Source organism: Schistocerca gregaria, chromosome 5 (genome assembly GCF_023897955.1).
Source record: "Schistocerca gregaria isolate iqSchGreg1 chromosome 5, iqSchGreg1.2, whole genome shotgun sequence".
NCBI classification, from domain to species: domain Eukaryota; kingdom Metazoa; phylum Arthropoda; class Insecta; order Orthoptera; family Acrididae; genus Schistocerca; species Schistocerca gregaria.
In genome coordinates this window covers 170,211,657-170,236,325 of record NC_064924.1, presented here as the reverse complement: position 1 = coordinate 170,236,325, position 24,669 = coordinate 170,211,657, and the positions used below count along the sequence as shown (strand labels likewise).

Sequence of the window (24,669 nt, the reverse complement as noted above, 5' to 3'; positions counted from 1 at the left end):
TGCAACTACAGTATCGATTAAGACACCTAGGTGTGGAAAGTATAAGACGAATGGATTTTCCCATTCCTCCGATGGAAGATTGGATGGATCAGGTTCATGTTTGAGTTCAAAATGAATCTGGAGACATTCGACTAACCCTTCTCTTCCAGGAATCTTTAATAGTTGACCATTCCTTAGACGAATTTCGATTGTTTCATGCCACAATCCTGAGTACCTGTTCCTGAGTTTCTCTCAAATCCGTTACGTCTCCTGTGCGGTACGCCAATGCGACGCCTGTCCTCCGTGCCGTGTCCCATGTTACTGTTCGATCAGTTTCACCGCAGTTCAGCAAGACATCGATGAAGAAAATTTTTCAGAAGATTGTAAAATTTTGCATGTGTAAAGATTTTTTTTTTGGCTATGAGGCAGATTTTATCTTTCCTATGAATTCTAGAATATCTCTCAAATTTCCTATCATCTGTGATACCTAGTTGGGGTCTAAGCCTCCAGGTTTTCCGCGGTTTCCCTGTGAAGGCCAGTTCCTGAATAGGTAGACATGATTAAAATGATTAAAACTACACTCCTGGAAATGGAAAAAAGAACACATTGACACCGGTGTGTCAGACCCACCATACTTGCTCCGGACACTGCGAGAGGGCTGTACAAGCAATGATCACACACACGGCACAGCGGACACACCAGGAACCGCGGTGTTGGCCGTCGAATGGCGCTACCTGCGCAGCATTTGTGCACCGCCGCCGTCAGTGTCAGCCAGTTTGCCGTGGCATACGGAGCTCCATCGCAGTCTTTAACACTGGTAGCATGCCGCGACAGCGTGGACGTGAACCGTATGTGCAGTTGACGGACTTTGAGCGAGGGCGTATAGTGGGCATGCGGGAGGCCGGGTGGACGTACCGCCGAATTGCTCAACACGTGGGGCGTGAGGTCTCCACAGTACATCGATGTTGTCGCCAGTGGTCGGCGGAAGGTGCACGTGCCCGTCGACCTGGGACCGGACATCAGCGACGCACAGATGCACGCCAAGACCGTAGGATCCTACGCAGTGCCGTAGGGGACCGCACCGCCACTTCCCAGCAAATTAGGGACACTGTTGCTCCTGGGGTATCGGCGAGGACCATTCGCAACCGTCTCCATGAAGCTGGGCTACGGTCCCGCACACCGTTAGGCCGTCTTCCGCTCACGCCCCAACATCGTGCAGCCCGCCTCCAGTGGTGTCGCGACAGGCGTGAATGGAGGGACGAATGGAGACATGTCGTCTTCAGCGATGAGAGTCGCTTCTGCTTGGTGCCAATGATGGTCGTATGCGTGTTTGGCGCCGTGCAGGTGAGCGCCACAATCAGGACTGCATACGACCGAGGCACACAGGGCCAACACCCGGCATCATGGTGTGGGGAGCGACCTCCTACACTGGCCGTACACCTCTGGTGATCGTCGAGGGGACACTGAATAGTGCACCGTACATCCAAACCGTCATCGAACCCATCGTTCTGCCATTCCTAGACCGGCAAGGGAACTTGCTGTTCCAACAGGACAATGCACGTCCGCATGTATCCCGTGGCACCCAACGTGCTCTAGAAGGTGTAAGTCAACTACCCTGGCCAGCAAGATCTCCGGATCTGTCCCCCATTGAGCATGTTTGGGACTGGATGAAGCGTCGTCTCACGCGGTCTGCACGTCCAGCACGAACGCTGGTCCAACTGAGGCGCCAGGTGGAAATGGCAAGGCAAGCCGTTCCACAGGACTACGTCCAGCATCTCTACAATCGTCTCCATGGGAGAATAGCAGACTGCATTGCTGCGAAAGGTGGATATACACTGTACTAGTGCCGACATTGTGCATGCTCTGTTGCCTGTGTCTATGTGCCTGTGGTTCTGTCAGTGTGATCATGTGATGTATCTGACCCCAGGAATGTGTCAATAAAGTTTCCCCTTCCTGGGACAATCAAATCACGGTGCTCTTATTTCAATTTCCAGGAGTGTATATAAGTCCATCTTCCCTGGTTGTGTACGTGGGATGCGGGTATGCCCCAGTACACGTGAAAGCAACAACTAGGTATCTAGGTAACGAAGATCGGTGTTACCCATACCAAATCTCTTGTAATCAAAAAATCTTACGAACTTCTTAAAATTTATAGGAACGTATGTTCCACAAATTCTAACGAGTTAGCTAAGCCAATAGTTAATTCGCAAAGTGGATACATATCAACTTTGCTCGCTGCGAGGGGCGATGTAATGTCTCTTGGAGCGGTCTCTCCGAGATATTTTCAGAAATTTTATAAATTATATAACTCAGTACATATCTCGAAATATCTCTTCTTATCTTACCGATACCTAAGCTTTAATATACGATGATTAACAATGCAAGGTAGTTTCAAGCCCTATTATTCCTTGGAGCGTCCATTTACTCCATAGGATAGCTTCTCTGCTATCTATGTTTTCTCTTATGAAAAGAATGAAGGAGTGCTTGCCGATTAGCCGTGAAAGAACGAAGTTGTATATGTATGTATCGTTGAGCTGGTCGCCATCTTGATGAGATTCTGTATGAGAAGGAATTTAATACATGAACTAAACTAAAGTAAGTGTGCTCGCCTATTATTTTACTCATTATTATTGACAGTGTCTGCTTACTACGCTGTGTTGCACGGGATCAGTGGGGAACGTCTGATTTACACTGGATGAACCTGCGTTTTGTATGCTCAAGATATCCAGTTTATTACTTCCAATAAATAGGCTAACACGGTCTTACCAGCAGATCTCCGGTCTTCCCCATGTGATCACCGAAAGTTAATAATCATTACACATGTTTTTAGGAGATCGACTGACAATTTTCGTCGCACCGAGACTTCGAAATTGCTTCACTGCCTTATGGAATTTAAGTGAAGCTCAATTTAATCAGAATAGAACAGTATTGAACTGTGTGAATGTGAAAAGCCTGCTTTGTGAATGAAAATTCCCTTAATATACGCTTGTTTTTTACTATCCTGAGCAGTGAAGCTAAATCACGCCGGTGTGAGAGAGGTTTTTAAATTTTAGATCCCACAAAAATATTAAACGAGGCAGGATTCGAACCTGCGATTGTAGCAACAGCGCGGTTCCTGACTGATGCGCTTAGAACCACTCGACCATAGCGGCCGGCTTTTAGGGTGTACGGCCAGACTTTCAGGAAACATTCCTCACACACAAATAAAGAAAAGATGTTATGTGGACATGTGTCCGGAAACGCTTAATTTCCATGTTAGAGCTCATTTTAGTTTCGTCCACCTACGCTCAATGGAGAACGTTATCATGATTTTATACGGGATACTCTACCTGTGCTGCTAGAACATGTGCGTTTACAAGTACGACACAACATGTGGTTCATGCACGATGGAGCTCCTGCACATTTCAGTCGAAGTGTTCGTACGCTTCTGAACAACAGTTTCGGTGAGCGATGGATTGGCAGAGGCGGACCAATTCCATGGCCTCCACGCTCTCCTGACCTCAACTCTCTTGACTTTCATTTATGGGGGCCATTTGAAAGCTCTTGTCTCCGCAACCCCGGTACCAAATGTACAGACTCTTCGTGCTCGTATTGTGGACGGCTGTGATACAATACGCCATTCTCCAGGGCTGCGTCAGCGCATCAGGGATTCCATGCGACGGAGGGTGGATGCATGTATCCTCGCTAACGGAGGACATTTTGAACATTTCCTGTAACAAAGTATTTGAAGTCACGCTGGTACGTTCTGTTGGTGTGTGTTTCCATTCCATGATTAATGTGATTTGAAGAGAAGTAATAAAATGAGCTCTAACATGGAAAGTAAGCGTTTCCGGACACATGACCACATAACATATTTTCTTTCTTTGTGCGTGAGGAATGTTTCCTGAAAGTTTGGCCATACCTTTTTGTAACACCGTCTATAACTTATGGTTGTTCATCTTCGTAACTGTGAATACATTTCATATATTATAAAAATCCTGTTTAGGAGGCCAGTAGTAATGTAAGAAATTGGTTAGTTTCGTTTTTAATGAAAATTTATTTTTCATAAATGAAACCTTTCTTTTATTGATTCTTTAACAACAGTTTAGAGAAACATAAGCGTAAACCGTTTTCAAAAGGTTTTTCTCTTTGGAGTCGAAAACTAGCCCACGAAACCACTGCTGTCGGTCTAAATAGCGTGGATTAACGACGGGAGTCATTGTGGTGTGCTGGCCGGTCTGAATATGGTTTTTTGCCGTTTCCTATGTCCCACTAGGTGAGTACCAGATTGGTACAAACATTCCACCTCAGTTACATGATTCGCAACCTTCTATAAAAGATTTGCACACTTTCACATGTAACAACATTAGACGCAGACAGCTGGTTTTTCATAAATTAAGTCCCAGGGTGGCGGTAAGGGATCGCGACAGGAAGCGCATGTGACCATAACTCTGTCAATAGGTTTGCCAGATCCGATGATTAACATGCCGACCCCGTGAAGATACGAGATTGAGGCCAGGAACAAGAAGAACAAGAAGAAAGAAGGCGTATTTTCTGAATTTCTTGAAAACCATCTGTTGACCACCAGACGTGTAAACATTTTGTTCTCATTTCAGCTACCTAATATCTTTAAATACAGGGAAAGCGCATTATGCTTACAATGTCAATCACAATAAAGCAAAAAAAAGCTCTCTCCATCTCCCCACCATCCATCTCCTTTCCCAACACAACTTCCACCGTCTAACCCTCCCGGATGATGAGCTTCGCCCTGACAGCTACCCTTCCTACCAACTATAACCCTTTCTTCCTGCCTCCTCCTCAGGGCTACCTTTCCTCCCCCTCCCTCCTCCTCAGCGGCTTCCCCCTCCTACTCCCCCTCCAGCTCTTGTGCCTCCTTCCAGTGTCTCTGCGCTCCCTCCTGCCCTGCCTTCCCTCTTCCTCTTCCTCCCCACATGTCTCCTGCCTCTTCGTGAACCCACTGATGCCCCTCCTCTCTTCATCCCGCCGCTTCCCCAGCTGCGCCATGCTCTCCCCTCCTTTTCCATACTCTCTGACCTTTTCCCTCGGCAGGTCCCACCTGGCAGTATTATTGTGTATCGTGTGTGCTCCAAGTGGGTTTTAAGTGTGTTGTTCTGGAGTGTTTTTACTACTGTGGCCGACTTTTAACCTGTGCCTGCGCATTCAGTGTCTCCTCTGTGTTTTAAGAATCGCCAATTATGTTTTTTAACTTTCTGGTGACTTTGTTTAACTGTCCCCCATGGATGTCTCCATGTCAGTGTATATTTTACATCCATTTTCTGCCCTTACTCTGTTTCATGTTCCCCTTTTTTATCTCCTGATGCATGTATCATTTTATTCTTGTTTTAGTTGTAGTGCCACTCGGCTGAAGAGCGGCGGATTGTGCCACTGACAGCCTTCCCCTGCCCATATGGGGCAGGGGAATGAAATCACAATACAGAAAAAAAAGAAACTTACAATGTCCGTAGTCGTCGACGATGCCGTTATAGACTGCCATCGGCACGCCATCCGTAGTGACCTGCAGCGGCTCGGCGGTGGGTTCAGGCAGGTAGTAGATGTTGTTCTCGTACACGTAGGCCAGCCTGTTGTCTGGCCCCCACTTGGCCAGCTGCAGCCGCTTGCCCTCGCCGATGTGTATTGTGGTACTACGGGCGGAAGCAGAAACGCAAGTAAAGCCTCAGTTCTCACAATGTTAGGTTGTGTAGGTGGCTCAGTTTTCTGCTAATATGTAAATATCGCAGGAAAGTGCAAGACTCTCATGCTGGATACAGACGTAATTTCAACCTGATGTTATAGGACTGACATTCAGTATCCAATGCAACATTTTTTTCTGAAAGCAGGTTGGTTTTATTCAGGATTCCAAACACCATATTATGCCACCCTCTTTTGGCTATAAAACAGTATTTCTTAAGACAATCTCTGTCCAATTTGGCGGCCTCCCACCACCTTGCTGGGAGGTCCTGTACACCTGCATGGTACCTTTTGTGTTACCTCATTCTCACTGTAGGCTTGTAACGCGGGAAGCAAGGAGAGGTTGTTGTTTGGAGGTCGGTATCCTCTTTCTATAACACAACTGTATGCATGTATTAACAGGGTTCTTTATTAACCAGAACAAGAAGTTATTTACCTTAAGTTATTCCATGTGGTACAAGCTCTTCTGTGCTAGCCCTCGTTAGCCTCACTGCTGGTGAAGTACACGTCCCACTGTGCACACTCCTCTGGTCGCTATATGCTGCCTGAGACTAAGACTGATTGCGCCTGCGACTGTCTGCGACTGCAAGTGACTGGGAACCGACTGATGACTCGACTCAGTAACTCACTGGGTGACTGACTGAGTGGATAACTGACTGGATGGAAACCTGACTGGGACCTCCAATCTTCGGAGGCGATATAAATACTGGCCGCCGAGAGGGCGTTGGAGGCGCGTTTCTTGCGAGTTTGTCTTTACCCTCTCTCCCGAGAGGCTCACTTGCTCCGGTACCAAATATCAACGTTTGGCAGCCGCCTTGCCGATCAGAGTGCTGGTGACAGCATACGCCAGCACAGTGTCACTCTGCTGATCGATGTTGGAGCTAACGTCTTGTTGCATTAATAACCTCCCCACCATCCACGTACTGATTGCTGCACTTACATCCTTCATTGGGCCATCAGATGAAAGTCCAGTGAAATTCTATGAGCTTGTCTTGGGTGTGCAGATTTGTGTGAGGCCTTGCATTCTCATGGATAAGGAGAGGTTTATTTTGCATTTTCGTGTGACGAACAGGCTGATGTAGTTTCTTCAATCTCATGAGTGTAACACAGTACACTTACAGAGTTAATTGTTACACCATGAGCCTTGAGGAAGGACATCAAAACCTGTTCACAGTCCCAGAAGACCATCGCCATTTCATTACCAGCTGAGAATGCGGCTTTGAACTTTCTCTTCAGAGGAGAAGTGGATTTCTGGTTTGTAGCGATGAATCTATGTTCGTCACCTGTGACGAGGCTAGAGAAAAAAAATTGTCACTATCAGGCTCGTAACGTTCAAGCCATTCCGCACAGATGGTCTTCATTGCTCTGTACAGTATTGCATTAGGCAGTGAAGAACCCAGTGAGCACGCAATGTTGAGTACCCTAACTGGTGGGCGAGTATCTCAGCACTTCCAACAGAGACATCCAGTTTTGCAGCGAGGTGTTTGATTGTGATACGTCGATAACCTCGAATGAGAGTGTGTGCACGGTCCAACGTTGCAGACGTCACAGCTATGTGCTGCGCGTGGTAGATCAGACAGGGTTGTGGGACCTTGTTGCAATTATGACAGACGCATCGCCCAACGATTCACCGTGCTTTTGTTCGTAGCCCGGTGCCGCCAAAATAAATTCAATGACAGCTATCTGCTTGCAATACACCTCCATTATAGACATCATGTTTAAGTCTACACATAACGCCTACACGTATAGGAGCTTCATGAAACTATATAGGCTGAAGTATTCCACGATGTCACACAACAAATTTCGCATTTCTTCAACCGAAACTGCCACGAAAAAAATGTGTTGCGTTACTTGTTCAACGCATCGCGTAATAGAACACTTGCAGAAGAAGTCTAATATATTGCGGTTACAGCATAATCGCGGTATAACGATAGTGAGCTGTAAAATGACGAACTGTGCATGGAATGTTTGAAAAACAATGTTATACTATGCTCTCCATTGTATGGCATTTAAATTTAGAGTATATCAAAAGAAAAACATTTTAAAAAGCTTAGCAAACACAGCATTTGAATGAATTATGATCTAACCGATAGCCAATAACAACACTACAGCAGTTCCAGACGACTGTTTATAGTGCTGACTGCAAAGTAGTTAAGTTCATTTTCCACTGGTGTAAGTCAGTTAGGTAGTTTTGGGAGGTCATTTTATCCATTTTGTGGATATCTACGCTTTATATTTCTTCTTCTCTCCATCTCCTTTTTCTTCTTCGACGTCTTCTTCGACAGTATTACTGCTCTCATTTCGTACAATATCAATAATGTCTTTGTTTCCTGCCGGAACGATAGAGGTATCTGTTATGAATATTGTTTAAATGTACATCTACGTGCATTCACAAGTTACTGGGCTTGAGTAGGATCCCCGAATCTACAGAAAATATCAATCTAATCAGCTGAATAGGTCCATTAATGCCATTAATAATGATTCAGTGTGCAACAGATAACTTTAATGTACGCACACAAGCTCAATGATACGTGGTAATATGTGGAATGACACAATATGTATCATGGTAAAATAATTTCAAATCACTCTTAAGACGATCATAACTTCGTTGGAGCAAATTATCCATTGAGGAAGGAACCAAGTTTGGATTTATGGATGGTGGCAATAAGAGATGGGGAGTTCGCAGTTAAAAGCATGACAATTTTATTTATTCTTAAAGCATGAGATTCCCGAGAAGGTTTTCAAAGTGTCGACAGAAGCGGCTTCAGTATATGAATACACTATTAATAAGCATAGTGCTACTACCTTAACTGAACGGTTTATTAATATCGTTAATAAAACAAGAATATGAACACGGATTTGCAATTACAGGTATGGTTTGCATCATGCATGTGGCAGCAGACATGGAGAATTGTGTGAAAGGGTGATAACTGAAATAATTCGCAAAAAACTCTCAGAAACAGACGTTATAGGATTCTACGTATACTGAATATTATAAAACCAACGGAGTAGGAATAGGAAGAGCACTAGCGTGTAAACGACCGGAAACGTGTGGAAAAGAAAACATTAAAGTCTGTAAACGAAAAATGAGAAAGAATTCTTAACGCTGATAATCTCAAATATTACCAAAGAAAACACATTACTCCCTAGATGCAAGTCAAAGGATACATGGCATGTGTTCAAGATTGGAAACGTCCAACGACAGCCCAGATGATAATGATGATAATGAGACAAATCCCAGACTGAGTTTAGTTACTCACATCCCTTTCGGATATTATTTTTAAGGCTTGGAAGTTGCAGTAGTAAATGATGCTATGGAAATTCTACAACTGACCGTAACAAGCTTTTTACACCGCGTTACATCCGAATCCGCGGAATATCAGCATTTTACTGTGTTTGTGCCGAAAATTGTACAAGCCAAACGTGGAGTATTACAAGGTTTTTCCACAACGATTTATTTGATTTCGCTAATATCGACCCATCAGTTATGCTCTAAAAATTATTTTAGGTAAACAAAAGAAAGCTACATCTGTCTCTGCTGTCAGTTTCTCAATAAAACGTTTAATTTCATACAAACATTAAAAAAAAACTGTTTTTGGATGCGTTCTCCGCTATCAGATTTTTTCCATTTGTTTTTTATGAAAGTTTTCGATAAAAAAATTGATTCTGTTCGATCTTATACTCTCACATCACAGCTTGAGAATGAACTGGCTCTCTTTATGTTGTGGTTCATAGTTATCACTAAATTTGGCAATTAAGCGTGAGAAATGTAGTCAGTGGTCAGTTTACTGTTGGTGCATTTCATCTGCGTACAAAATGTAGCTAACATATAGAAATTATTTTCAAAGCTGTAAGAAGAGCCGCACATCTTTCCAGACTTCAGTAAATAGATGATATACATAAGTGCCTGACTGCTACAGTCTATGGCTTCACGCACGCTCTCACCTGTTTGCCAGTTTTGTAGTTATGAAGTCAGACTCTAAGTGAACATTGCATTAAGAGTACTTCTAGTTTTAAAACTATAAGACAGAGAGTTGCAGATCCAGAGACAGATTTAGCTATATACAGTGTTCTGTTTCATTATGTACATCACAGAGATAGCCATCGTCTTGACGACACATTTAAACATGTATTGCAGAATGTTTTTTCGTGTTAGGTACAAGAATCGAAAGTCTCAGTAATATTATATGGCTGGTTGTCTTGTATAATATTTGTTCTTTGATCTGGCTTTTGGATTTACAATCTTAAATATCCCTATTTGGAATGCACCCCATATGAAATATTGCCATACAGTATCACCATTGTTCGCCTTGATGTTGTAACCTGTATGTGTCCTAAGAACCGACGATGGCGGCTTTAGTTTCGGCGGAAGCGGTAATCATGGAATAAAAAGAATTCCTGCGATCTTGGCTACCACTTTTTGCTTTACACATACACTTTCTTGCACTGCAATACTTAACTAAAGTTATAGAGCAAGTGAATACAATGTCAACAAGACTATGTCAATCCTGGGCGCTACATTGTCAGTCACTGTAATGAACACTTGTCCCTAAGCGAAGGCTATAGGCGACTCCAGTTGTAGACTTTGTGAGCTGATCTCTACTACGATTTGTAACTACGAACAGCAGCGCTAGAATTCCGTCGTTCGCCAACGCCAGTTGGACACCGTCTCATGGCGCGAGCTCTGGTTATGTCCATTGCCGAGAACACAACGTATACAAGACAGACAATATTATCGAGAGCTTAGATTCTTGTACCAGAGTCCAATAAGAAATTCAACACTTTTTTACTGAAACTGGGTTGGTTTTATTCAGGATTCCAATACACTATATTAATCCCCACTCTTTTGGCTATAAAATCCCATTTTTCAAAGTAATCTCCGTTCAATCCGACAGCCTTACGCCATCTTACTGGGAGGGATTGTTGGCTCGCATGGTATCACTGCGCTGGTCGACGTCAGAGTCATGAACGTGCCGCATCAATAACCTTCCTGTCATCCACGTACTGCTTCCCATGGTGTGCATCCTTCGTGGGGCCGGACAGATGGAAGTCAGTAGGTGCGACATCCACGCTGCAAGATGGGTTTGGAAGAACAGCATAGTGAAGTTGTGTGAGCTTCTCTTGCATGCGCAGACTTGTGTGAGGCTTTGCGCTGTCATGTAGAAGGAAAATTTCATTTTCAGTTTTGTGGCAACCAACACGCTGAGGTCGGTTCTTCAATGTACTACATCTACATCTACACCCACACCCCTCAAGCCACCCAACGGTGCGTGGCGGAGGGCACTTTACGTGCCACTGCATTACCTCCCTTTCCGGTCCCAGTCGCGTATGGTTCGCGGGAAGAACGACTGCCGGAAAGCCTCCGTGCGTGCTCGAATCTCTCTAATTTTACATTCGTGATCTCCTCGGGAGGTATACGCAGGGGGAAGCAATATATTCGATACCTCATCCAGAAACGCACCCTCTCGAAACCTGGACAGCAAGCTACACCGCGATGCAGAGCGCCTCTCTTGCAGAGTCTGCCACTTTAGTTTGCTAAACATTTCCGTAACGCTATCACGCTTACCAAATAATCCTGTGACGAAACGTGCCGCTCTTCTTTGGATCTTCTCTATCTCCTCTGTCAACCTGACCTGGTACGGATCCCACACTGATGAGCAATATTCAAGTATTGCTCGAACGAGTGTTTTGTAAGCCACCTCCTTTGTTGATGGACTACATTTTCTAAGGACTCTCTCAATGAATCTCAAATTGGCACCCGCCTTACCAACAATTAATGTTATATAATAATTCCACTTCAAATCGTTCCGTACTCATACTCCCAGATATTTTACAGAAGTAACCGCTTCCAGTGTTTGTTTCGGTATCATACAATCATACAATAAAGGATCCTTCTTTCTATGTATTCGCAGTACATTACATTTATCTATGTTAAGGGTCAGTTGCCACTCCCTGCACCAAGTGCCTATCCGCTGCAGATCTTCCTGCATTTCGGCTACAATTTTCTAATGCTGCAACTTCTCTGTATACTACAGCATCATCCGCTAAAAGCCGCATGGAACTTCCGACACTATCTACTAGGTCATTTATATATACTGTGAAAAGCAATGGTCCCATAACACTCCCCTGTGGCACGCCAGAGGTTACTTTAACGTCTGTAGACGTCTCTCCATTGAAAACAACATGCTGTATTGTGTTTGCTAAAAACTCTTCAATCCAGCCACGCAGCTGGTCTGATATTCCGTAGGTTCTTAGTTTGTATCCAGAGGCTGGAACAATACATTGCAGAGTTGGTTGTTGCACTACGAGGGAGAACATCAAACAGAATAACCCCTTCAGGGTCCCACAATATCGTCAGCATGACTTTACCGGCTGAGGAGAGTTGGCGTGGTGCCACTCTACGGTTTGCCGTTTTGTTCGCGTTTCGAAGTGATGAACCCATGTATCATTACCTTTGACGATGTTCGACAGAAAATTGTCACAATCAGTCCTGTAATGCGCAAGCATTTCCGCACAGATGGTCCTTCATTGCTGTTCACAGTCTTCTGTCAGACAGCGAGGGACTTAGCGGGTGCACACCTTTGAGTGCCCCAACTAGTGCACGAATGTGTCACCATTACCAACAGAGATGTCCAGTTGAACAGCGAAGTGTTTGATTATGATACGTCGATGACCTCAAATGGGAGTGTCCGCACATTCCAAGATGTCAGGTGTCACAGCTGTGTGCGGCATGAGCGCCCTTGTGTCTGTGATGACGGACGCCTCGTTCAACGACTTGTCGTGCTTTTGTTCACTGCCAGGTCTTCGTAGACATTCTGCAGCGCCTATGAATATCTGCGATGCGATGCCCAAAGAGACTGAATGACAGCTCTCTGCTTGGAACCCATAACAGCTACAGACGCTATTTCGAAGGCTACGTACTGCCCCGCCACCTATCGGTACTTCATGAAACTATAGGGGCTGAAACGGGAATATTCTATGATGTCCTGCTAGACGCATGTTTTCAGCCTAAAGTGGCGGAGAAAAAAAAAGTGTTGCGTTTCTTATTGAACGCTCCCCATAACATGCAGGAAGCTTTCGTGTGGTTGTTGCTGGGCTCCACTTCAGTCGAGCGCTGCGACCGCCGTCGCATTCAGCATCCGGGGGGTTGCTGGCCTTCACTGAACAAGCTCACTGCCCCGCATTTTCATGCATTCACCGTAAGGACAACCGCCGCACGTGCTGCACCGATGTGAGGACACTACAGGATGCGTCCAGCACGAGGGGGAACACGCATCATTGTTTGCCAGTTCGTGAAATATTAAAGAACTGTTATGTTCACGGATTGTTTCACTGGGGCCATCCACAATGTACTCATGTCTCCCTCGCCAGCAAACGAACCCATGACACCCCATGTGGAAGTGGAACGTATTCTGGAGATGGTTGCCATCACCCAGCAGCTGTCATTGCAACCCCGACCCACGACAGTTCCAGTCACATGCATAATTTCCTCTTTTTCCTGGCAGACTCACTTAGATATGCATGCATTTGTTCCACTCTATTTGATTTTTTGGTACAGAGCTTCTGCGTTCGCGTTAAACGGCCTTTTTTTTGACGTTTGCTGCTTAAGAAGAAGCAAAGGTAGATGGAAAGATGAAATTGGAGATTATTGTTTAAATTCCCATCGACAAGAAGGTGCACGAACGTGGAGTGTGGAAGAGTGGGGAAGGAAATCAACCGCATCCCCTCAAAGAAATCATTCCGGCGTTCGCAACTGACAGAAATCGCAAAAGGCAACGTGGCTGCATTGCCTTAATGTATTTTCCTTGTTATCTCTGACTTTGGCATTTTCTTTACCGAGGCATTTCTGTGCTTTCTATACTGCAAACGGCCTCTTTACTTGAACGGTTGTTGCGCTTATGCAGCAGCAATCATTCAGATTCATAAGTTGATAATACACACTTGTTACATGTAGCTTCTCCATTGTACGAACTGGCCTACGCCCAAGTGTCTGTCGTTTGAAACATCTTATTGGTCTGGATATACACAAGGGGACCTTATGGCGTGTGCATCCTGCCTTTATGTGTTTCAGTAACACCAGTGTCTAAAACTCAAAATAAAGACAGAAAAATTTTCTTAGGTAGTATTAAGTGGTGGAAAAAAAAAAACAGACCAATGACAAAGGTAGATATTGTACATGTATAAAATGAACAAGTTCTCAACACATCTCAATGTAGTTTACAAAGAGGTAACGAAAAATGTAGTAAAAATGAAAATCATTTGAGTTCTCTGCTAGCTGCAAGACAATACCAAATTTTGTGAAGACAGAAAAGTTCTGAAAGCCTTCGGCAGTAATCACTTACTTGTCTTTAACACTGTAGACCACATAACGTGCAACAGCCGCGTTTCCGACAACCTAAAAATGTAAGAAAACAAAATGAACATCGCAATCAGCCGAAGGAAATTAGTAAGATATGAGCATTATTGTAAAAAGTGTAGTGAAAACTAACCAGTTGCATAAACACTGTTCGAAAATTTCTGTTCTTAAAAATGTAATACTCTTCATATCTGCTCATATGTTTTTAGCTCTTAAGAACAAAACGCTCTTTCTCTTTCCCGTTGTCTTGCTTGGTCTGTTCACTCGCACACATAATATTACGTCTGACAGGTTCGATCCAAAAAAAAAAAAAATCGACAAGTGTCTTTCAGGGTGAAAACTGAACTTAAGATTTTTCTTGTTGGGCGTTATCATGTCTTAAAGAGAAACAACAATAGTAACACTCAATCTTATGACAGAAACTGATGAACAACTGAGTGGTGATAAAAACGTAGCGTTTCTCGAAGGCCATGGCGACATAAGTGTTCTCCAGATCTCATTTTAGGATAAAAAGAAACCGGACAAGTGCGAGCAGGTCTTGCGGTCCGAGGGTTCCATAAAAGCTTAATTATGTATATAGACAGTTTATCCATACCGGAATCGAACATCTCAACGATTTTTGTCTGTTAACGATATCGATGCTGGAAAAATGCGGTTCCCAAGAATTCTAAGACTTTCGAAAATATTTTAATTTTAATTTTTAAATTTTTGTGTTACCCCGCATTCGCTATTGTATTTCTTCATTTATTTTATTAAGTCTGGAGTTATATTAACATACTATGATGACAGGCAACTGCAGATGCGTTGACGTTGTTGCTCTGATCCCTGCTGCCATTACTGGAAACATTTGACAGAAGTCTCCAAAAAACGTACAGCTGGCCGTAGGGCTATTGTTGTTACGCTGATGTCAAATTGTTCTGTGAAATGCTTCAACGAGTATTTTGTGGGACATCGGAACCTCTCTCCAAACAGAGGAAGTGCAATCCTGGACCAATTGCCAGTATTACTTTACTTTGAAACATTACAGATGAGTTACATGTCATAGGCATAGACTGACAAGGAATGTTTCAATGTAGAATGATGAGATCGTAAAAGACCTGTGATGGCAAGCATTCGCTATTGTATTTCTTCATTTATTTTATTAAGTCTGGAGTTATATTAACATACTATGATGACAGGCAACTGCAGATGCGTTGACGTTGTTGCTCTGATCCCTGCTGCCATTACTGGAAACATTTGACAGAAGTCTCCAAAAAACGTACAGCTGGCCGTAGGGCTATTGTTGTTACGCTGATGTCAAATTGTTCTGTGAAATGCTTCAACGAGTATTTTGTGGGACATCGGAACCTCTCTCCAAACAGAGGAAGTGCAATCCTGGACCAATTGCCAGTATTACTTTACTTTGAAACATTACAGATGAGTTACATGTCATAGGCATAGACTGACAAGGAATGTTTCAATGTAGAATGATGAGATCGTAAAAGACCTGTGATGGCAAGCATTCGCTATTGTATTTCTTCATTTATTTTATTAAGTCTGGAGTTATATTAACATACTATGATGACAGGCAACTGCAGATGCGTTGACGTTGTTGCTCTGATCCCTGCTGCCATTACTGGAAACATTTGACAGAAGTCTCCAAAAAACGTACAGCTGGCCGTAGGGCTATTGTTGTTACGCTGATGTCAAATTGTTCTGTGAAATGCTTCAATGAGTATTTTGTGGGACATCGGAACCTCTCTCCAAACAGTGGAAGTGCAATCCTGGACCAATTGCCAGTATTACTTTACTTTGAAACATTACAGATGAGTTACATGTCATAGGCATAGACTGACAAGGAATGTTTCAATGTAGAATGATGAGATCGTAAAAGACCTGTGATGGCAAGGTAGTCGTACAGCTTTATACCTATTACCACTAAGTGACAAAGGCATCGCTTGCACAGTGGCAGCGGATGTCATTGCATCATAGCTCATCCAATTAGCACGAAATATTTGCGAATTATATACACAAACATTTCTCGTAAATCGCTCTTCCAATTACGTAAAATCAGATCAAAATCTGCTGGAGTTCCTGACGGTTTTGACTGACTACGAATGTATTGTAAGTTTGTAATGACAAAAAAATATTTTTTCTTGTGATATAATGACAGATTAACAATGTTCGAAGTTTTTCCTTTGCTTACATGGCAAAACCTTGCTTCTTCACAAATTTCGTGATTGTAGGTCAACGAGAAGTACGCTATAGATTTTGATGAGTGACTTTACTAGTATCAAAAACTGGTCCTATATTCCGATTGCATCGACTTAAAGCTTCTTGCATCGTTAAGCGACTGTAGACCCTAGCATGTATTATAAATTTCAAGCTGGTGTCTTTACCCATTCCTGAGAAAAAGGGGTCATAACAGTCGGACTGACAGACAGACAGGCTGACGGACAACAAAGTGATCCTATAAAGGATCCGTTTTGCCATCTAAGGCACGAAAACCTAAAAATGAAAGAAAATTTTAATGTAGGTAAGAGTGAACTGTATAAAAGTGTGTAAAACTGGATACTTAATTACAACAGAAAAAGTAAAGACGTGAAGGTGCACAACAGAACAGAAAACTCTACTACAGCAGCGGTGTATGTGTGTCGTACACTATGCAGTTTTTCAACAGATAGAAGTCACTCTACAGACCCAATAAGGTACGTTCAGATTTCAGACAGGGAGGAATATTACACCAGTTAATTAAATAAAGTAGTATTCGTCATGATAGATTGGAGAATGAAAATGTTGTTACAGTATTAGTTAACTGCAAGAGCGTCTATAGAAGGGTTCCGGAACTAGACCCACTTATAAATGGTAACAATGCCCACAAAGAATAAGGGACAGAAAGCTGGGCAGACACCAGGTGTTAATATCGATGAAACTCCAGTCTCCGACTGGAATATGTATCGAAAATATAGGTTGAACGCAGGCGGTGCAGGCGTGTGTACAGCCGTAAAAAAATACTGATAATATCTAGTGAGATTAGTGCAGCTTCTGCACGCGTTACAATTTGGGCGAAGATGAGTCATAAAGGTGGATCAAAAATGATCATCGGATACTTTTATAGGCCCCTTGCCTCAGAAACAGCAGTGACGGAACGTTCGAGGGGGAGCTTGGAGAATATTTCGTGTAAATGTCTTCGCCATATTTTAATATTTCGCGGATATTTCCACTTACTAGCCATAGACAGGGAGATTCATGTGAACGGCCAGGGGACTATGTGAAATAGTTCTAAAAACCTTATTGAATCAGAGATTTGACTCTTGAAAATAACATATTAGATCGCCTAGTCACCAACAGGACAGAAATTTTGACTCAGTCAACGTAGAACAGGGAATCAGAGACCATAAGGCCGTTACAGTGTCACTAAATACTGCTGTAAGTAGAACAATAATTAAACGTAGGAACATATTTCTGATTAGCAAGAGCGACAAGAAACAAGAGTCCATATTACCTGAATGGACAACATGAAAACTGCATCTCCAGCAATGACAGTGTTGAGCACCAATGGAGAAAGAATGCTGTACAATACGCTTTAGACACGAATGTGTTGAGCAAAATTGTGAGGGATAAGAGAAACCCTCTGTGATTCGACAGCCATGTTCGAAAGCTGCTACTACACTGAGGCGACAAAAGTCATGCGATAGAGATAAGCAAATATACGGATGGTGGAAATATCGTGAACACAAGACATAAAAGGGCAGTGGATTGGCGAAGTTGTCAGTTGTACTCAGATGATTCATGTGAAAAGCTTTCCGATGTGGTGATGGCCGCACGACGGAATTAACAGACTTTGAAGGCGTAGTGGTAGTTGGAGCAAGACGCATGGGACATTCCATTCCGTAAATCGTCAGGGAATTCCACTTTCCGAAATTCACAACTGTCAACAGAGTACCAAGATACCGAATTTCAGGCATTACCTCTCATCACGGACAACGCAATGGCCGACAGCCTTCACTTAACGATCGAGAGCAGCGGCGTTTCCGTGGATTTGTCAGTGCTAAAAGACAAGCAACATTGGGTGAAATAACCACAGAAGTCGGTTTGGGGTGTGTGGTGTCACCGCAAGCCACCATACTTGCTAGGTTGTAGGCTTCAGATCGGCCGCGGTCCGTCAGTACACATGGGACCCGCGAGTCGCCACTGTAGACGCTAGCAAAATGAATCAAATTGCTCTGAGCACTATGGGACTTCTGGGGTCATCAGCCCCGTAGAACTTAGAACTACTTAAACCTAACTAACCTAAGAACATCACACACATCCATGCCCGAGGCAGGATTCGAACCTGCGACCGTTTCTGTTGCGCGGTTCCAGACTGCAGCGCCTAGAGCAGCTAGGCCACTCTGGCCAGCTTCGACGCTAACAGACCGAGCGCCGCCACTCGGCTGGTCTTAAACAAGCTAGCGCAATGGCCAGCTCTACAGCCGACTTTAATAGGAATGGTTCACTTGTTATAGCTTCAGAGATCTCATTTGCAGAGACGCTAGTTACCATAGCCTTCAGCTAAGCCAGTAGCTGCGACCTAGTCAGGCGCCACATATAGTTTATGCATTGACAATTGATCTCTATTTGTGAATCAATCAGAATTGTAAAGAAGTATTCGCAGTTCATTCTATAACTGCAGTTGTAAGTATTACTGTGCAAAGTCAAGATCGACGTTCACCGCTGATGCTGAATTAAAGCTAAGTATTTAATTGTATTCCTGTCTATTAACATTCTAATAACCTAAGATGCTCCAGATACATCCCGTCCTCACGTCAGCCTACGTGATCAACGCGTGCAATTAATGGCCACACCTCGTGATCAGACGAAGAGTCAAATTGCATGGCTCAGCCGGGTCACCCTTTTTCCATGAGGCCCATAGTTCCGCCTCATACAACAGGATGTGCGACGATCCTATACGTTAGGACAGTGCGACGAAACTGGCGTTAATTGACTATGGCCGCAGACGACCGAAGCGAGAGCCATTGTTAAGAACACGACATCGCCTACAGCACCTGTCCTGGCCCTGTGACCATGTCGTTTGGACCCTAGACGACTGAAGAACCGTGCCCTGGTCAGCTAAGTCCCGATTTCAATTGGTAAGAACTGATGATAGGATTCGAGTGTTGTGGAAACCCCACGAAGCCATGGCCCACTTCATCAACAAGGCAATGTGCAAGTTGGTGGTGACACCATAATAGGGTGGGCAGCATTTACGTAGAATGGACTATGACCTCTGGTCCAGCTGAACCGATCGTTGGCTGGAAATGGTTTTGGTCAGTTACTTGGGGAGGATTTGCAGCCCTTCGTGGACCTCATGTTCCCAAACAACGGTGGAATTTTAAAGATGACAATGCGCCATGTCATTGGGTCACAGTTGTTCGCGATTGATTTGAAGAATATTCTGGACAACTCGAGTGAATGATTTCGCCACGCAGATCGCCCGATATGGGACATAATCGAGAAGTCAGTTCTTGTACAGACTCTTGTACCGGCAACACCTTCGCAGTTATGCACGGCTATAGTGGCAGCTCCGGTCAGTATTTCTTCACGGGCTTCCGTTGACTTGTGGAGTCCATGTCACGTCCAGTTGCTGCAAAACGCGGGCGAAGAGAAGGTCCGACACAATATTAGCAGGTATCCAATGACTATTGTCATCTCACTATGAAGCAAAGACAGCTTCGCTGCAAATTTAAACGCGGCCAAAATCTCTCAAACAAAAATTGAACAAATCCAAAATTAGCTTAAGGAAAGCCACCCCTTAAGTGTTCAACGATTCCTAAAGTAAAATTCTCCCTGTCCATTTGACACAAAATCCTAATAAGTTTCTGTCTTATGTTAAACCAGTAAAAGAATCTAAGCAATCTCTGTACCATAGTTGTACCAAAACGGAGGACGACAGAAAAAAAGCTGAATTACTTAATGTCTTTTTCCACAACTGTTACACTAAGCCGGCCGCGGTGGCCGTGCGGTTCTAGGCGCTCCAGTCCGGAGCCTCGCTGCTGCTACGGTCGCAGGTTCGAATCCTGCCTCGGGCATGGATGTGTGTGATGTCCTTAGGTTAGTTAGGTTTAAGTAGTTCTAAGTTCTAGGGGACTGATGACCACAGCAGTTGAGTCCCATAGTGCTCAGAGCCATTTGAACCATTTGTTACACTAAGCAAGTAACGGGGGTTGGACAACATGGGGAAACACCAAAAACACAACACACTGTCATGCCTAATACGCAGTAGGAAAACCTGCTGGCATTCAAACTAGTTTCTAGTCGTCTAGGAATAGATAAATAGATTATCTTAGACCACTCTTGCCGAAAATAGTAGCAAGTTTAGGTAACGACGATGACGTTGGATAGCGATCACGCACTCTTCTCTTCAAAGTAGACCACAAAGGTTCAATAATATTGAGATTTGATGACTGGTGGCCAGGGTAGGTGCGACAATTCATCCTCGTGCTCACAAGACAAGTCCTGAACGATGCAAGTTGCGGGAACGGGGGCTTTGTAGCCTTGGAGCACGGAATCACAATTGTGGGAGAAGAATCGTACCATGGGATGATCCTGATCAGCCAAGATGGTCACATAATCCTTGGATGTAATGCAATCATGAGGCCATGTAATACCATGAAATGGCTGTCCCAAATTTTATCACCAAACCATCTCCATGTTTCGCTCTTGGGATGTAAACTTCGTCAGAAGTTGGAAACAATGTGCAACAAGACTCATCCGACCAAATGACTTTGTTTAATTGCTGCATGGCCTGGGTTTTACACCCTCGACACAACGTTCTCCTGTTTTGGACATTTGCATTACACATGTGTACTTTTGGATTCCAGTTAGCCCTGCAATTCCTTGCTTTTAGAGTTCCCTTCCTGTTGTTTTGGTGCTGACACGTTTCATGAGTGTAACATTCGGCTCTGTGGTGACTGTTACAGCTATCATCTCTTGTTTTTTGTCACAGTCGTCTTCAATAACAGTCTGTCACGATCACTCAACACACAATTTCGTCCACAAGGTGACCTAGCAGATGATGTTTTCCCACTTTCCCTGTATGCGGTAAAAATCTTCGATACAGTGCTTGTTGAGACACCAAAGGCCTCAACTACCTTGGTTATGGTAGCATCCACCATACAAGCAGCAACAATCTGTCCACATTCGAACTCACTTAACTCTGACATGATGCATTCACAACTACAAAGAACACTGCTCTGGCCATCTCTAATCTTAATTGACCCTTGCAACGTATCGAAGACACCGCCCCTCGTGGCCAAAAACAAAAGTGCAAGCAACAGCCTTGGCTAGCATCATTTATCATCACACATTCTTTTCTCACGGTGTTTCCATATTTTTGTCCAACCCCTCTAGTACTGCAGTTTCTCCTACAGGCTTTCACATGAACTTGAATGACAGATAAGAGACCATGAGTAGAGAGTCAAAGCCGGTCCTGGGACAATCAAAATGATCTAGGTCAAGGTCACCTTCTTATCTCTAAGATCAAAAGTCAATGTGCTCTACTCTGAGCCGGTTGACCTTGTCTTCAAGGTCATGGGTCAGTGTCCTCACAGAGACAAGTGGTCCATTATTCTCTGCAAGACAGTCACTTGACCCAATTACTTTTATTAATGAGATGTCATAATGTATTGACCAATTAGTGTAATTAATTATGTATAACTTTCATCACCATTATTAATGATCTGTCAGTGTTGTCACTATTATCTATACTAGAAACCCAATTAGAATGATTTAATTGTACCAAAAATTAAGCATTTCCTCAACCATTTCCTTGGTCTCATTAACCATCAGACTGACTCGTCAATTGTGTTCTGTTCACTGTAGTTCACTGTAGAGAAAGATTCGTAACTAATCACCACACAGACTCCCCACTTTTGTTCCACCATACATCTCTACATTTTATGGAACTTCATTTTTTCTTTTTTTTGCAACTGGCGGCAAATGGAATGTATTTTGCTGATTTACCGAGATACTCACTTTGTGAGATCGTATTACTTTAAATGTTCAACCATTACCATAGCATATTATTTAAATGATTACACATTCAAACAACTGACAATCTAATATGACTTGGAAACTAATACTTAGCATCGATCAGGTGTGCACTAACCTGGTGCTTAAGTGTGTTAAAAACAAATTATTATCTGCACACTACACCATCGCTTAAGAGCAATCTGACACCATGACGTTAGTGTGTAGTTCTAAAATAATAGTGGAAGGCAGGAACTTTTCTACATCCCACACACTGCCAGACTGGATCCATGAGGAAACTATTAAGCTTCGATTTGAAATCACGTAGATTACTGCTAAGATTTTTTAATTCCTTTGGTAGCTTATTGAAAATGGATGCAGCAGTATACTGCACACCTTTCTGCACAAGAGTCAAAGAAGTGTGATCCAGATGCAGACTGGATTTCTGGCAAATATTAACTGAGTGAAAGCTGGCAATTCTTGGGGTAAGCTGATACTGTTAACAAGAAAGGACAGTAAAGAATATATATATTGAGAAGCCAATGTCAGAATACCCAGGCTATTTTTTGAACAGGGGTCGACAAGAGGATGGCAAACATACACCACTTATAGCCCGAACTGACCGTTTCTGAGCCAAAAATATCCTTTGAGAATGAGAAGAGTTACCCCTAGTATAATACCATACACCATAAGCGAATGAAAATTAGTAGACTTCTTTCCGTGTCGAACTATCACTTACTTCAGATGCGGTCCGAATAGTAAAAACGGCAACATTAAGTCTTTGAACAAGATCCTGACCGTGGGCTTTCCACGACAGTTTACTATCGGTCTCCAACACCTAGAAATCAAAACTGTTCAGTTTCACTATTCATATGCCCATTCCGCCAGTAGCCGCGTAGCGATCAGCGGGAGAGTTACAGTGGTTGGATGGAAACACAAACCGAAACCAGTCAGCCTGATGGTGAGGTTCGAAGGCGGCCCGCAAAATGAAGCATTCCGATGGTTTGAATACTTATCACAACCAACCCCGTACGGAACAGACAACTACGTTACCATACAAGTAGCTTATTTGCCAGAAATTTCAGTGTCTAGCCACCGTTAGAACACGAAGATTTACATTTCTATATGTGTGGTGTCTCTTCTTTGGCACATGTCAGAAAGCGCAGACATAATTCATGACCCTGCAGCCTTACACACACACGATGAAATGAAATGATTTATTTAGATTATTTAAGTGCCTAGTTGCAGCTGAGTCAGAAATTATTTCATTTCATCAGAAAGGTTTAGATTTAAATCGTAAATGAAATATACACTCCTGGAAATTGAAATAAGAACACCGTGAATTCATTGTCCCAGGAAGGGGAAACATTATTGACACATTCCTGGGGTCAGATACATCACATGATCACACTGACAGAACCACAGGCACATAGACACAGGCAACAGAGCATGCACAATGTCGGCACTAGTACAGTGTATATCCACCTTTCGCAGCAATGCAGGCTGCTATTCTCCCATGGAGACGATCGTAGAGATGCTGGATGTAGTCCTGGGGAACGGCTTGCCATGCCATTTCCACCTGGCGCTTCAGTTGGACCAGCGTTCGTGCTGGACGTGCAGACCGCGTGAGACGACGCTTCATCCAGTCCCAAACATGCTCAATGGGGGACAGATCCGGAGATCTTGCTGGCCAGGGTAGTTGACTTACACCTTCTAGAGCACGTTGGGTGGCACGGGAGACATGCGGACGTGCATTGTCCTGTTGGAACAGCAAGTTCCCTTGCCGGTCTAGGAATGGTAGAACGATGGGTTCGATGACGGTTTGGATGTACCGTGCACTATTCAGTGTCCCCTCGACGATCACCAGAGGCGTACGGCCAGTGTAGGAGATCGCTCCCCATACCATGATGCCGGGTGTTAACCCTGTGTGCCTCGGTCGTATGCAGTCCTGATTGTGGCGCTCACCTGCACGGCGTCAAACACGCATACGACCATCATTGGCACCAAGGCAGAAGCGACTCTCATCGCTGAAGACGACACGTCTCCATTCGTCCCTCCATTCACGCCTGTCGCGACACCACTGGAGGTGGGCTGCACGATGTTGGGGCGTGAGCGGAAGACGGCCTAACGGTGTGCGGGACCGTAGCCCAGCTTCATGGAGACGGTTGCGAATGGTCCTCGCCGATACCCCAGGAGCAACAGTGTCCCTAATTTGCTGGGAAGTGGCGGTGCGGTCCCCTACGGCACTGCGTAGGATCCTACGGTCTTGGCGTGAATCCGTGCGTCGCTGCGGTCCGGTCCAAGGTCGACGGACACGTGCACTTTCCGCCGACCACTGGCGACAACATCGATGTACTGTGGAGACCTCACGCCCCACGTGTTGAGCAATTCGGCGGTACGTCCACCCGGCCTCCCGCATGCCCACTATACGCCCTCGCTCAAAGTCCGTCAACTGCACATACGGTTCACGTCCACGCTGTCGCGGCATGCTACCAGTGTTAAAGACTGCGATGGAGCTCCGTATGCCACGGCAAACTGGCTGACACTGACGGCGGCGGTGCACAAATGCTGCGCAGCTAGCGCCATTCGAAGGCCAACACCGCGGTTCCTGGTGTGTCCGCTGTGCCGTGCGTGTGATCATTGCTTGTACAGCCCTC

General features: G+C 44.2%; 1 protein-coding gene across 1 annotated transcript in view; it reads right to left on the bottom strand.

The window, feature by feature from the left end:
- The window catches only part of LOC126273001 (venom dipeptidyl peptidase 4-like), a 238,903-nt gene that overhangs the window by 164,702 nt on the left and 49,532 nt on the right, over window positions 1-24,669 (bottom strand). The window contains exons 5-6 of the mRNA XM_049976363.1: window positions 14,010-14,062; window positions 5,434-5,621 (exon numbers count right to left, since the gene is read on the bottom strand). Of these exons, the coding sequence (XP_049832320.1) occupies window positions 5,434-5,621; window positions 14,010-14,062 (241 nt within the window). The remainder of the gene's footprint in view (window positions 1-5,433; window positions 5,622-14,009; window positions 14,063-24,669) is intronic.